Source organism: Typopeltis vanoorti, chromosome 20 (assembly GCF_054136105.1).
Source record: "Typopeltis vanoorti isolate ZY-2024b chromosome 20, IOZ_Tvanoo_1.0, whole genome shotgun sequence".
NCBI lineage: Eukaryota > Metazoa > Arthropoda > Arachnida > Uropygi > Thelyphonidae > Typopeltis > Typopeltis vanoorti.
Genome location: NC_143568.1, coordinates 107,635,164 through 107,648,146, shown reverse-complemented (window position 1 = coordinate 107,648,146; position 12,983 = coordinate 107,635,164). Strand labels below are relative to the sequence as shown.

The window sequence follows — 12,983 nt, the reverse complement described above, 5'->3', positions numbered from 1 at the left end:
ACTTTCCCAGATTTTTGATATAGATATATAGTCATTACGATTCAGGTTGGGACGATGGAGTAAGGCCTCCACGTTTTCCTTGAACAAACGTTCGAACCTATAACGGGATCTATGTAAGAGGCGAGTCCTGTACCAAAAGATGCCGTGGTCAGTTTCAATCCCGTGTTGAGCCAATCCAGAATTTTCAGGTTTGTTGTGAAGAATTGAGGATTGATGTTCTTGGATTCTTTTTTTGAGAGAACGTCCAGTCTGTCCAAAATAGGATAGATCACAGTTGCAAGGAATTTGATGAACTCCAGGAAGAGATAAAGTTGAACGTTTGTCTTTAGGAGAAGGAAAATGAGAAGACAATTTGTTAATATGTGAATACGTAGTTGTTAAATCATATTTCTTTAAAATTCTTGTGATAGGTTCTGAAATACCAGAGATATAAGGAATTGGCACTCGACGTATTGAAACTTTGTTGTTTTGTGGAGGATTATAAGAATTGAGATGTCGAGTACTTTTTTTAGAAAAGCCACTGAGTTTCATGTGTTGTTGGATAGTAGAAAGTTCTTTCTGTAGATAATCAAAAGTAGAACAATTAGTTTTGGCTCTTCTGATGAGGCATTTTATAATTCCTGTTTTTTGAAAAGGATGATGGGCTGATTCTTTAAGAATATAACGACCTGTGAACGTTGGTTTCCTGTATCCTGTCAAAAGGACATGATTTTTCTATTGTTCCAAATAAGATACCATATCTAGATTTCCTGGTTAACATTGAAAGGAATCTCAATCATCTAACTAGTGATGAAGCTAATGCTCTTCGCCTAGAAGTCGCTTCTTCTCTACTTAAGGACAAACTTCCTCCTTCCAACATTATTTTTTCTCAAGGACTGTAAAGATTTCATTTCAGTCCTTGAGAAAAAATAATCACCTCATTATCACCAAAGCTGACAAGGGAAAAGAAACAGTAGTTATGGACTCAGCTAATTACAGAAGAAAACTTTCTCTTTTGCTTCGAGATCGTTCTACAGACTTAAAACTCATTTTGCAAGACCTTCTAGATTTTATGGCCTTCCAAAAATCCATAAGATTGACTATCCTCTTCTTCCAATAGTAGATTGTATTGATTCTCCTACTTACCGTATAGCCAAACATCTAGCTAAATTATTGAAATCTTACATTAGCAACTCTAATTCTTTTTTAAAAAACTCCTCAGATTTCTTAGAAAAATTAAAAAATGTCTCATTACAACCTACAGATCTTATGGTTAGCTTTGATATAGAATCTTTATATACCAATGTACCTCTTAAGGAAACTTTAAAATTACTTGCTGACATCTTTCCAGAAGACATTATAAAACTATTCGATTTCGTAATACATTCTGGATATTTCGTATGTCAAAATAAATTTTACAGCCAAGTAGAAGGAACGGCCATGGGAAGTCCTCTTTCTCCTGCTTTAGCCAACTTTTATTTGAAACATTTAGAAAAAGTCCTCTTCTCATCTATTTTCCTCCAACCATCCTTTTGGGTAAGATATATAGATGACATCTTTACTATTTGGCCTCACAGCAAAAACTCTTTACCTTCTTTTTTAAACAGTATTAATTCCTTGCATCATCGTATAAAGTTTACTATGGAAATAGAAGAAAACAACCAGTTATCTTTTTTAGACATTCTCCTCATCTGGTCACCTTCAAATATTCTTACAACTACAGTATACAGAAAACCAACGTTCACAGGTCGTTATATTCTTAAAGAATCAGCTCATCATCCTTGTCAAAAAACAGGAATTATAAAATGCCTCATCAGAAGAGCCAAAACTAATTGTTCTACTTTTGATTATCTACAGAAAGAACTTTCTACTATCCAACAACACATGAAACTCAATGGCTTTTCTAAAAAAAGTACTAAACATCTTCTCAATTCTTATAATCCTCCACAAAACAATAAAGCTTCAATACGTCGAGTGCCTATTCCTCATATCTCCGGTATTTCAGAACCTATCGCAAGAATTTTAAAGAAATATGATTTAACAACTACATATTCACCTATTAACAAATTGTCTTCTCATTTTCCTTCTCCTAAAGACAAACGCTCAACTTTATCTCTTCCTGGAGTTTATCAAATTCCTTGCAACTGTGATCTTTCCTATTTTGGACAGACTGGACGTTCTCTCGAAAAAAGAATCCAAGAACATCAATCCTCCATTCTTCACAAAAAACCTGAAAGTCTGGATTGGCTCAACACGGGATTGAAACTGACCATGGCATCTTTTGGTCCAGGACTCGCCTCTTACATAGATCCCGTTATGGATTCGAACGTTTGTTCAAGGAAAACGTGGAGGCCTTACTCCATCGTCCCAACCTGAATCGTAATGAATGTATATCTATATCAAAAATCTGGGAAAGTCTAATCAAGATTACTCATTAATTTTTTTTTTTTTTTTTCAATCATGTCTCTACTTCAAAATGTTCTGTTTTATACTTAATACTTAGTGATATAACATCACGCACCGTGTTCTATTTTTAACGATCTATTGTTAGTATTCTAGCTTGTATTTTTTAAAACTGTTGATGGTCTGCTATTTCCAGACCGAAATATTTGGTTAATTAAATATCTTTCTTGTGTTTAAGTGCATTTATCATTCATAACAGAAACATATAAGTTGGTAAGGAGATCTTATTGTATAAACACAAATGATTTTTTACTAAAATAAAGAGCCAAAAGGCTTCACTTTGGCGATGCAAAATTTATAAAATTCAAGTGGATATTAAATCCAGCATTATTTCAAAGGCAAATACAGAAATTATAAAAGTTCCGTATGAAATTTGACCAGAGAGCTTATGGAAATACACTCACTAGTATTTACGAGTTGCCCTAGGCAGACCTTATAGGAGACATGCCCGCTATGACAGTGTCCATATATTTGCCTCCTATTGGTTTATTTTGATAAAGTTTTACTGGCCTGACAGCTGTTTCAAACTAGTTGGTTTTCGTCAGAGACCACAGGGAAACCTTAAGAGTGCAAATCTCTCAGTACTGAGAAACTCGAAACAATGGAGGGGTGTATTTTTTGTAAGCGAACTCTCGGTCAGTGCATAAAAGTATTTACTAAAATAAAGAGCCAAACGGCTTCTCTTCGGCGATGCAAAATAGCAGGCATGTCTCCTATAAGGTCTGGCTAGGGCAACTCATAAATGCTGGTGAGTGTATACATGTAACTAGAAACCCATCACACTCAAAATACTGTCAAGTTAGCATTGTGACTGTGAACAGCAGTCATAGAAGCACACAGCAACAAGAGTGCAAGATGTGTTCACTGTTGCAACTATACATGGCATGAAAGCAGCCAGAGATGATGCTGAAATGAATGGGCATGGAGAATGTAAGTTAGTACATCCACTAACATGCTGTCTCACATTAACAATACTTTTGAAATGAATTTCCTGACAGCAATTTCATGATTCTGTCAGGAAATTCATTTCAAAAATCCTTAGCTTGCAGGCTCATTTAAAAGTTGTGAATTAGCAGTTAGAACTGAAAGAGATATGGAAAGATAGTTTGATGTAAAATTGTAAAATCAGGTTTAAGATATGGATCTCATTATGAAGTGATGCTCTGAGAAAAATGTGAGGAGTGAATAAATGGCATTAATGGTAAAATAATTAATGGTAGGGTGGAATTTGCTACAGTTAGCACTTAGGAATGTGGGAGCAGAGCTAATCTCAAGTGGCACAGGTCACTTAAACAGAAAAGGAGAGAAAGCATTGGCAAAAACAGGTGTTTGATGACAGGATATAGACTTCAAGGAAGACCAATATCTAGGTGGATTGATGCAGTAAGAAGCACCTTGGAAGACCAAAATATAAAATCTGAGAATATTGAAGTCCTGACAGGTAAGAATCATTTGGAGGAAAATTTTCCATAGGAAATTAGTAATAATATAAACTTACAGCTTGGTATTATCATTACATTGTGTACATCCCTGAGAATACATATGAGAAGTTCCAAACAGTCTACTACGTTTTTTAATAGCATTTTTATCTGACAGCGTGTTTTGCAAGATGAAAAATCCTGCCATCTCCATATAATCAGTTGATTCACTTTCAGTTGAACAGCTCTTATAAAAGTGTGTTGAAGATGGGACTCAAACCCAGGTTATTGCAAGCAATGGATACTGTTGTTATTGATGAGCTAAGAAGACTCCTTATTTTATAATTATTTACCAACTTTCTCTCTTGGAATATGGAAAATAACCAAGGATTTGTGGTTATTTTCCATATTTTTTAATCGGTGTGCCTGAATAAAGAGCTGTTTTTCTGAAAACAATTTTTTTATTATCATCTTTATATGCATTTTTTTTTTAAGTTTAAGAATAAACCAAAGGAATTGAAAGCAAAATATAAAATAATTACGTCTTATCCCAGTAAACTGATGGCATCTGTTCTAATGAATATATTTGTTGGGAAGTATTCTGTAGTTCTTGCTCAATTTGCGTATCAATTGCTACACGAAGATACGCCCATAAATGATCTTCCCAGTTAATGCAAGCTGGAATTAGAGACTTCATGTTTCCACTCAGTGCTGCATACATTGCTTTTTCATATAAAGGTAATTTGGCCTAAATATAAATAAAAAATAAATAAGCAAAAATTCTATATATAAAAGTGCAATAATGAAAAGCACATTTGTATAATCATTTTTCCTAAAAGGAAAGACTTGTCCTTTACAGAAATGTAATAGCAGAGAATAAGCAATGATATAATAGCTGCAATTTGTTCAGCCTCTAATTAAATGAGCAATGTATTGCCTGCTATAAAAAAAAAGTGAAACATTAGCAATACATGAAAAATTGTATATGCTATTAGAAAGTGCCAAGAAATTTTTAATTACATTTTTTAGAAAAAATTACTCAAAAAAGACAAACATCAGAGATATAACTTAAGCGAGTTCTTAAGTTCATGACAAATTTAATTATGTGCCACTGAGATTAACCACTCTTTACCTTTATTCTTTATATTAACAGCTTTTTTTTTCTTTTTAAAAAAATAAAAACTTCTAAACTGTACATGTTTTATATAAAGTTGGTAATTTTTTAAACTATTTTGCTATGTACTTCAGACAGTTATACATTCAGAAATGTCATGTATAACTGTCTTTTTTTATTTATAACAATTTTTTTTAAAAAAGTGGCACCTCAAGTTGCATGATTTTTGACTATGCATTAAGGGCAAGATTTTAAAAAAAGCATATATTAAGTCTTCTTTACTACTCTGATGAACACACTGTTTAAGATGATTTTAGATATGTCCACAATATTTATACAGTTCAATAGACTGTTCATTCTATCATGTTTTTTAAGGTAAAAATGTTTTTACCCTAAAAAAAAGAACATTTTTTAAGTAGAATGGTGGTCTCATATCTAATGAAGAATAGCTTAATTCAAGGAAAGATTCATGAATCTAAGACAAAAGTATTTTCTTGAAGAATGTCCATTTTGCAAATAGTATTAGATTCACATTCTTTGGTATATGATTTGGTATAATTTTAATACACAATCATCAAATAAGTCAACAATGTTATACTAGCTAGTTTTGAGAGCATTAATATAGGAATGAGATCATTTTTGATAATTAAGTAACATAGAACTCTATTATGTAAACTGGAGTAAATGGGAATGGATATAAATATAAAGCTGGTGATAATGAATAAGAGGATGGCTAAACAACACTCAAAGAGTAGTATATGGTAGAATCCAAGAGAAGGTAGGTGATCAGTGGCATGTCATAGGGCAGGGGTGTTCAACCCGTCAATCACAATCGACTGGTCGATCTCTTGTTTATTCCTCCTTACTTAGAAATTTAATTAAAACTGAAAACATAATATTTTATTTATCATTATTTTTAATTTGCTTTAAGTGTATTGCTATTGTTTATTTATTTTTCGTTAAAATTGTAAAATCGGTAATTTTCTTATAAGTCCGGGTAAATGAATTAATTTGGATCAGTGGAAGTCAAACAGCGAGCCAAGTGAATACGATTATAAGCAAAGTGTAAAAACTCGATTGCAGCTTAAATATTAAATATTCCAAAGCACATTACATCGAATTTTTTACTTAGGTTAAGTCCCATGTGAATATTGTAAAAAAATAAACTTTGTTTGTCTCAGTATAGTTTGTATTGGATGTTTTTGTAAATAACTCTTTTGAAGCTAACTTTATATACTGCTTTATATACAGTTAGTATAATATATTAGTATAAATATAACTATAAAAATAAAGCTTATACTTTATTCTTATATACTAATAAGAATATGTTAGAGTGTTAAAAACAAAGGCAATGTTTTTGTCGCCGAAGCTGTACATGGTGGCATTAGAAAGATTGTTATTGAAACTTATATGTATGAGAAAGGCTTGCAGGCGTTAAGTGTAAATATCTCCGAAGTCAGTCAGAAAGAGTTCAAACAACTTTCCGATGGCCGGCAACTTACAATCAAAAGAAAGCGAAGGAGAACAAAAGGCGTGCTGAACTTGAAACTTAAGATGAAAGACTCATACCGATTCTTTGGGGGTTGCCAAACTTCATGCGAGGTCTCAGAGGAGGCCTAATAAAAAGGGACTGAAGCAAGCAGAAGGGGTCCCGGTTCCAGAATTGCTGTCATAGAGGAGGCTGCCCGGTGCAGTCACCATCAGAGAGACTGCCCGGATACACATTACTTGAGAGAGGAGTTTCCTGCTTCCAGAAAGGAGCTTCTCGGTTCGAGACGTCACTAGAGAGAGACTACTTCTAGGCCACAGACAAGGTTTCAAATTGCCGAAAGGAAGAGTTCCAATTGCCGGAAAAAAGTTTCCAGGCCAGGTTAATGTCAGACATTCACCAGTGTGTTGCGTTTTGATTACAATTTGATGAATCAAACGACTTCACTGATATTGCTCAGTTAATGGTATTTATTTGCATGTTATTTCAAGATTATTCAAGTAAAGAAGAACTTTTAAAAATTATACCATTATTCAGAAGGACTATGGGAGAAGACATTTTTTCGGCATTTGATGAATTTGTGAAACAACACAAACTTCTGCTTTTTAAACTTGTGTCTATTACTACTGATGGTGCTCCTGCAATGATAGGTAATAAATCAGGCTTCATTTCATTATGTAAAAACGATGACAAATATCCAGATTTTTTAACGTTCCACTGTATTATTCACCAACAAGTACTGTGTAGTAAAAGATTAAACACAAAGGATGTTTTGGATATTACATTTAACATTGTAAATTCTGTTCGAGGGAAAGCCCTGCAATGGCAGTTATTTAAATTACAGGCAGATGATGATAGGGAACTTCTGTTGTACAATAATGTTCGATGGCTCAGCAGAAGTCAATTTTTAGAAAGATTTCTTGTATTAATTAACGATATAAAAATTTTTCTTGACGAAAAAGGAGATATTTATCCACAATTGAGTGATAAAAGATGGTTGTTACACTTATCATTTTTAGTAGATTTCTGTACGAAATTAAGCAATTTAAATTTAGAGTTACAAGGTACAGATAAAAATTTAATTGACCTGTTAAGTTCAATAAAAACTTTCCAACAATACTTACTTTTATTAAAGAAAATTATAAATCACGCGAATTTAGACATCTGCCATATTTATTAAATTTTTTTGAACAAAATCAAGAAATGCTTCGCTATGATTTAAAAGAATTTATTCGTGAAATAGAATTAGTTGAGGAAGAAATAAATTCAAGATTTAAAGATTTTAATAAAACTGAAATGATTGTATCTTTTATCAATAATCCATTTCAAGAATTTGAACATCACAGAAATTTCAAATAAAATTAGTGGGCTGTTTGATAGAAATCAAGCTGAAGTAGAACTTGAGATAATAAACATTCAGAATAGTTTACATTTAAAATCAATAAACAATGAAGTCATTTGGAAGTATGCATATGAAAAATTCCCAATATTAACTGATATTGTGTGAAAAATTCTGTCATGTTTCGGATCGACTTACTTGTCAATATCCACTTTTTCAAATATGACCGTCATAAAAAATCAATTAAGAAACCAAATTACAAATGATCATTTGGATGATTGTCTGTGGTTGGCCACTTCTTCATATCAACTTGACTATGAAAATATTGCGAGGTCCAAACAATGTCAAATTTCACATTAACTTTTTTTTTTAAATCAACCAGCATTTCCTGTAACTTATGAGTTTGTAATCAATCTGTTGTTTTTTCTAACTGTGGTTTTCCAAAATAGAGAAATAAATATTTTATTCCAATATATTTGTTTTTTTTTTGTTGTATTAAAATAATTAAAAGTGATAAATAAATTTTCAAATACACAAATAAAGTTTTTAGCTGTGTATTTTTTTTTAGTTGTTTATTGTTAGTTGTTTATTTGTGCGTAATCAGATATCAGGTTGGGGGGACATGATCTATATAAGAGAGTAGATCGCCAAATAACTTTTTATAGAAAATTAGCTTGCGTAGTAAAAAAGGTTGAACACCACTGTCATAGGGGAATGATTTATTGCTCCCTGATTTGAATCAGGGAGCAATAATGATTAAAGGTGATATATAAATCCTGCAAGATCTTTAATAAACAGACCGGCAGTATGAACAAAAGATAATGGTTGCAAGTGTTTGCACTCTGATTTTTCTGCAAAAGTTGGGAAATTATCTCAATTATCTGTGATGTTAAGAAACAGGAAGACATGCATGGGCAAGAAAATTATCATTCCTCTTTATATGGCTTTGAGATGTCAACATCTGAACTACTGAGTTACTTCATGTGGTCACCTGGGTTCCTTGGAGACGTGGAAATTTTGAAGAAAATCCATACAAGTGATCAAAATGGTGGTGATGTATGAAGTCCTTTCTCCCTATGAGAAAGGACTGAGGTTTGAAGTTCACAATCTTTACGAGACAGGCAGAAAAGAGGGGAATATCATAGAAACATACATGTTACTAAAGGAGTTTTATAGAGTAGATGGTGAAGAATGAAGAGCTCCTCCAAATGTGATTAAGAAAAGTGTGGTTAACAAGGGTAAGAAGATTAGTTTTTTTTCCCCTCTAGAGATTGGAAAATGGCTGGAACGGAACTGGTAAAGGTGGTCATGGGTGCCACGTCAGTGAATGAATTTAAGTAGAGAGATGACAGTCATTGTATCAATAATGATATTATGGGCCTTCCACAATGAATCTTCAGATTCATTGTGGAAGGCAAGTATTCTTTTTAGAAAACTTCACTGAATTCTCTGAATAACCTCACGAAACAGAATTCGTTTCTTTGCAAAATTCTAGTGATTTTTATGCTTAGTGCTGAAGTCATAATCTTAATGGCAGTCGAAGAAAGCCAATATACATATTTTTACTTTCTTCCATAGAGATTTGCTAGTTTGTAGGATATGATATTAGTAAGTTTTTCATTGGGTAGGGGAAATATATTGTACTAGATAAGAAGTAGTACAACTTGTTTTCTTATGAATTACCTTAATGACTAGGTAACCTCAACATTCAGTGCCTATGTATTCCATAATTAGGGTGACTATACATCCTGGTTTTTGTAGTGCACACATAATTCATAACTGCATCCAAACCAGCTGTGATATTCTACCAATTGAGACAGAAGCTGTAGTCATCAAAATTTACAACTATTTTCACATATATATGTTAGTGTAAAAGCCCAAAAGTGGTAAATCTCAGATTTTACCGATAAATCCTAGAATTTACCATAGTGAAGTGGTAAAGTCCAAAAAATGCTTGTAAACGCTTCCATTTCAAGCTTTTACCAACACAAACTGGTAAAAGCCCGATTTGTTTACATTATAACAATTTACTTTTGTCAATTTCAATTTGAAACATAATGTCCAGAATAACATTAAACATAACTGCTTTATTATTTTACTACATTTAATTAATATATTATAAGAAAATGTTCACGAAATAAAAGTAACTTATTAATCTGACCTAATCTAAACATATCCTTCCGACCACTTTGTTTCCATCCATTTGCCAACATTGTTTTACTTTAATACTTTTAGCTTCTTTCACTTCATTCAACAGAAAATTGTATCTCATCATCAAATTCCTGATATATACCCTACAGGATACGATAGTACTACATGACAAATTTACACCATTACTAACTTCCTATCTACAATTTCCTTCCAAATCAGTCTGTTAAATGTCAAAACTCCAATATTATCAGGTCTTATATTTCTGCCTTCTAAGGCACCTTTTACTGTATCAATCCACCTGTATCTTGGTCTTCCTCTGGGTCGTTTTCCTGTCAACCTGGCAGAGAACACTTGTTTTGTTAATCTTTCCTCTCTCCCATTCTGTTTAAGTGACTTGAGATTAAATTTACTAATGCATTCCTGGATGCTGACAATATCAAGTTCTTTTCTAATATCCCGTTTTTAATATGATATTGCCATTGATGCCATCTGTTAATGCCCCTAATCTTTTTCAGGACTCTCATATCTGCAGTCTCTAGTCTTTGGTCAAGTGTTTTACTTCTAACCCACTCTCAGATCCATAAGCTGAAATTGGTTTAAACACCATCTTGTATACAGCTAATTTAGTGTTTTGGCTAATTTCTCTCTTATTCCATATAAATTTATTCAGTTGACTTCCTACCATACCAGCTTTGTTAATTCTGTTGTCTATTTCCATATTTAACTTACCATCTTCACCAAAAATTGTCCCTAAGTAGCTGAAATGTTTTACTTGTTCTATAAGTTCTCCATTCACAATGCAGATGACATTTTCAATGTTTCTGCCTATTTTCATTGTCTTTGTCATTTTAATGCTAACTTTCATACTATATCTATTACAACAATTATTCAATTTAGTCAGGGACTCTTGTAGACGTGTAGCGGATTTATTTAGAAGTATAACATCATCCGCATAAAGCAAAGAGCTGAGATTAACACCTCCAATTTTGATATCAGGTTTAATACCCCTTTCTTTCATAATGTGATACATATAGATAATGAATAACAGAGGGGATAATGTACATCCTTGTCTCACGCCAGATTTAACATTAAACCACCTTCCCGTACTTCCTTCAATTCTAACTGCTGACTTACAACTCAAATAAAGACTAAGTATTGCCTGATATAATGCCCCATTAACACCATGTAACTGCAGCATTTGGAATAGCTTCTCTCTTGGCACCTTGTCATGTGCCTTTTCCAGATCTAAGAAACTTAAATACAGATCTTTGTTATATTCACATGATTACTCAACTATCTGTCGTAAAGTGAAAATCTGATCCTAACAGCCTCAATTTGGTCAGAATCCAGCTTGTTCTTCATCAAGCTTCTCTTCCACAATCCTTCTCAACCGTTTCTCGAGTATACTTGCATATATCTTACCAGGAATACTCATTAAGAAAATACCTCTGTAATTCTCACATTCAGTTTTATTTCCCTTTTTTTATATATGGGTACTATGAGAGCTCTACTCCAATCATCTGGAATTTGTCCCTCGGTCCATGGTCTGCTGAACTATACAGTGCAGCCACTGTAAGACGTTCATACCTCCATACTTGAGCATTTCTGGTCAAATATCATCTATTCCTGCTGCCATTCCATATTTCAGGCTTTTGATGGCTTTTTCTACTTCAAGTATGGATATGTATTCCTGACTGCATGCCTGGTCATTGTTTTTTTACCAATGTGCTGTATCACTGCTTGTTTCATTTAACAGTTTTTCAAAGTAATTAGTCCATACTTCAAGGATATCTTTTTCTCCTGTTTTCATGTCACCTTTATCATCTCTAATTCCTTTTACAGAACTCTATCCTCCATTTCTGAGCTTCTGCAACAACCTCAAGAATATCTTGCCACCTTCTTGATATTTATTTTCTATGTTCTTGCCAAAATCCTCCCACGACTTTTGTTTAGCCAGTTTTACGCAGTGTTTAGCTTTCTTACATTTGCTCTGTATTCTTTAAGAGTACAAGCTGACTTATTCACCAGGAACTTTTGATATGCTTTTTTCTTTTCCTTCACTGCCTCTTTAACTTTCTGTGTCCACAATGGAGTTCTGATTTTTCTATCTTTGCACACAACCTCACTACATGCCTCTCTGGCTGTATCAATCAGTGTTTTCTTCAGGGCTCTCGCTTGGTAAATAACAGTTGTTATCCTTCTTATTATTCACTAATTCACTCAAAAGATCTTAAAACTTTTTCTGCACAATATCACTCATTTTTATGAAGGAAATAAAAAAAACAAAATATATTAACACAAAAACAAACTGATTCTAGATCATAGCCGTTCACACCCATCTATACTAGCACTGTACTCGGGCTTTTACCACCTTGCTAAGGTAAATGCTAGGCTTTACTGGTAAAACTCAGGATTTACCAGTAAAACTTAGGAATTACCAATTTTCGGGCTTTTAACATATACACAGAGTAACTGAACTACAAAATTTTTGTGACAAATTGATTTTGGATTCAAAAAATATTCTACCATTGCAATACATGCCCTTCATAAATTGGATTTTAGAAACGTTCGAGCATTTGAAGAGCTACTCTGTCAATTAATCTGTGTCCTCCAATAGAACTGACATTTCTTTAAATGAAATCTCTAAAATTTGTTGAATTTTTTTCCAAAATCAGCTGGTAATCTTTAATTAAAGTATGCAATGGAGTGCCAAAGAATTTCAGCTTTTAGTAAATAACAATTATTGAAAACAAAGATTGTGAATGGGAAGACAGTGAAATTTGTTTCTACAAAAGCAAGGCAAGAACTGAACAAACTAAATGAGGAAAACTGAAATGGAGGCACAAGATTTAATTCTGGAATTCTATAATTGTACTTTGGAATATCTTGGCTTGTGGGAAGAATCTTTTGATAAAGCTTCTATTTTTAATTGGATAAATTTATATTCTAACAACCAGAATCGAATGAAATTGAGAAGGCATATGATTCTGCAGTCTAAATTTCATGAAACACTCCAAAGAATCATAAAGA

The 12,983-nt window shown here is 33.0% G+C and overlaps 1 protein-coding gene across 1 annotated transcript in view; it reads right to left on the bottom strand.

Annotated features, from left to right (window-relative positions):
- Nup107 (nuclear pore complex protein Nup107) overlaps nt 1-12,983 on the bottom strand; it is a 304,699-nt gene that overhangs the window by 140,671 nt on the left and 151,045 nt on the right. Inside the window, exon 14 of the mRNA XM_090410299.1 lies at nt 4,403-4,608. Within this exon, the coding sequence (XP_090266425.1) occupies nt 4,403-4,608 (206 nt within the window). The remainder of the gene's footprint in view (nt 1-4,402; nt 4,609-12,983) is intronic.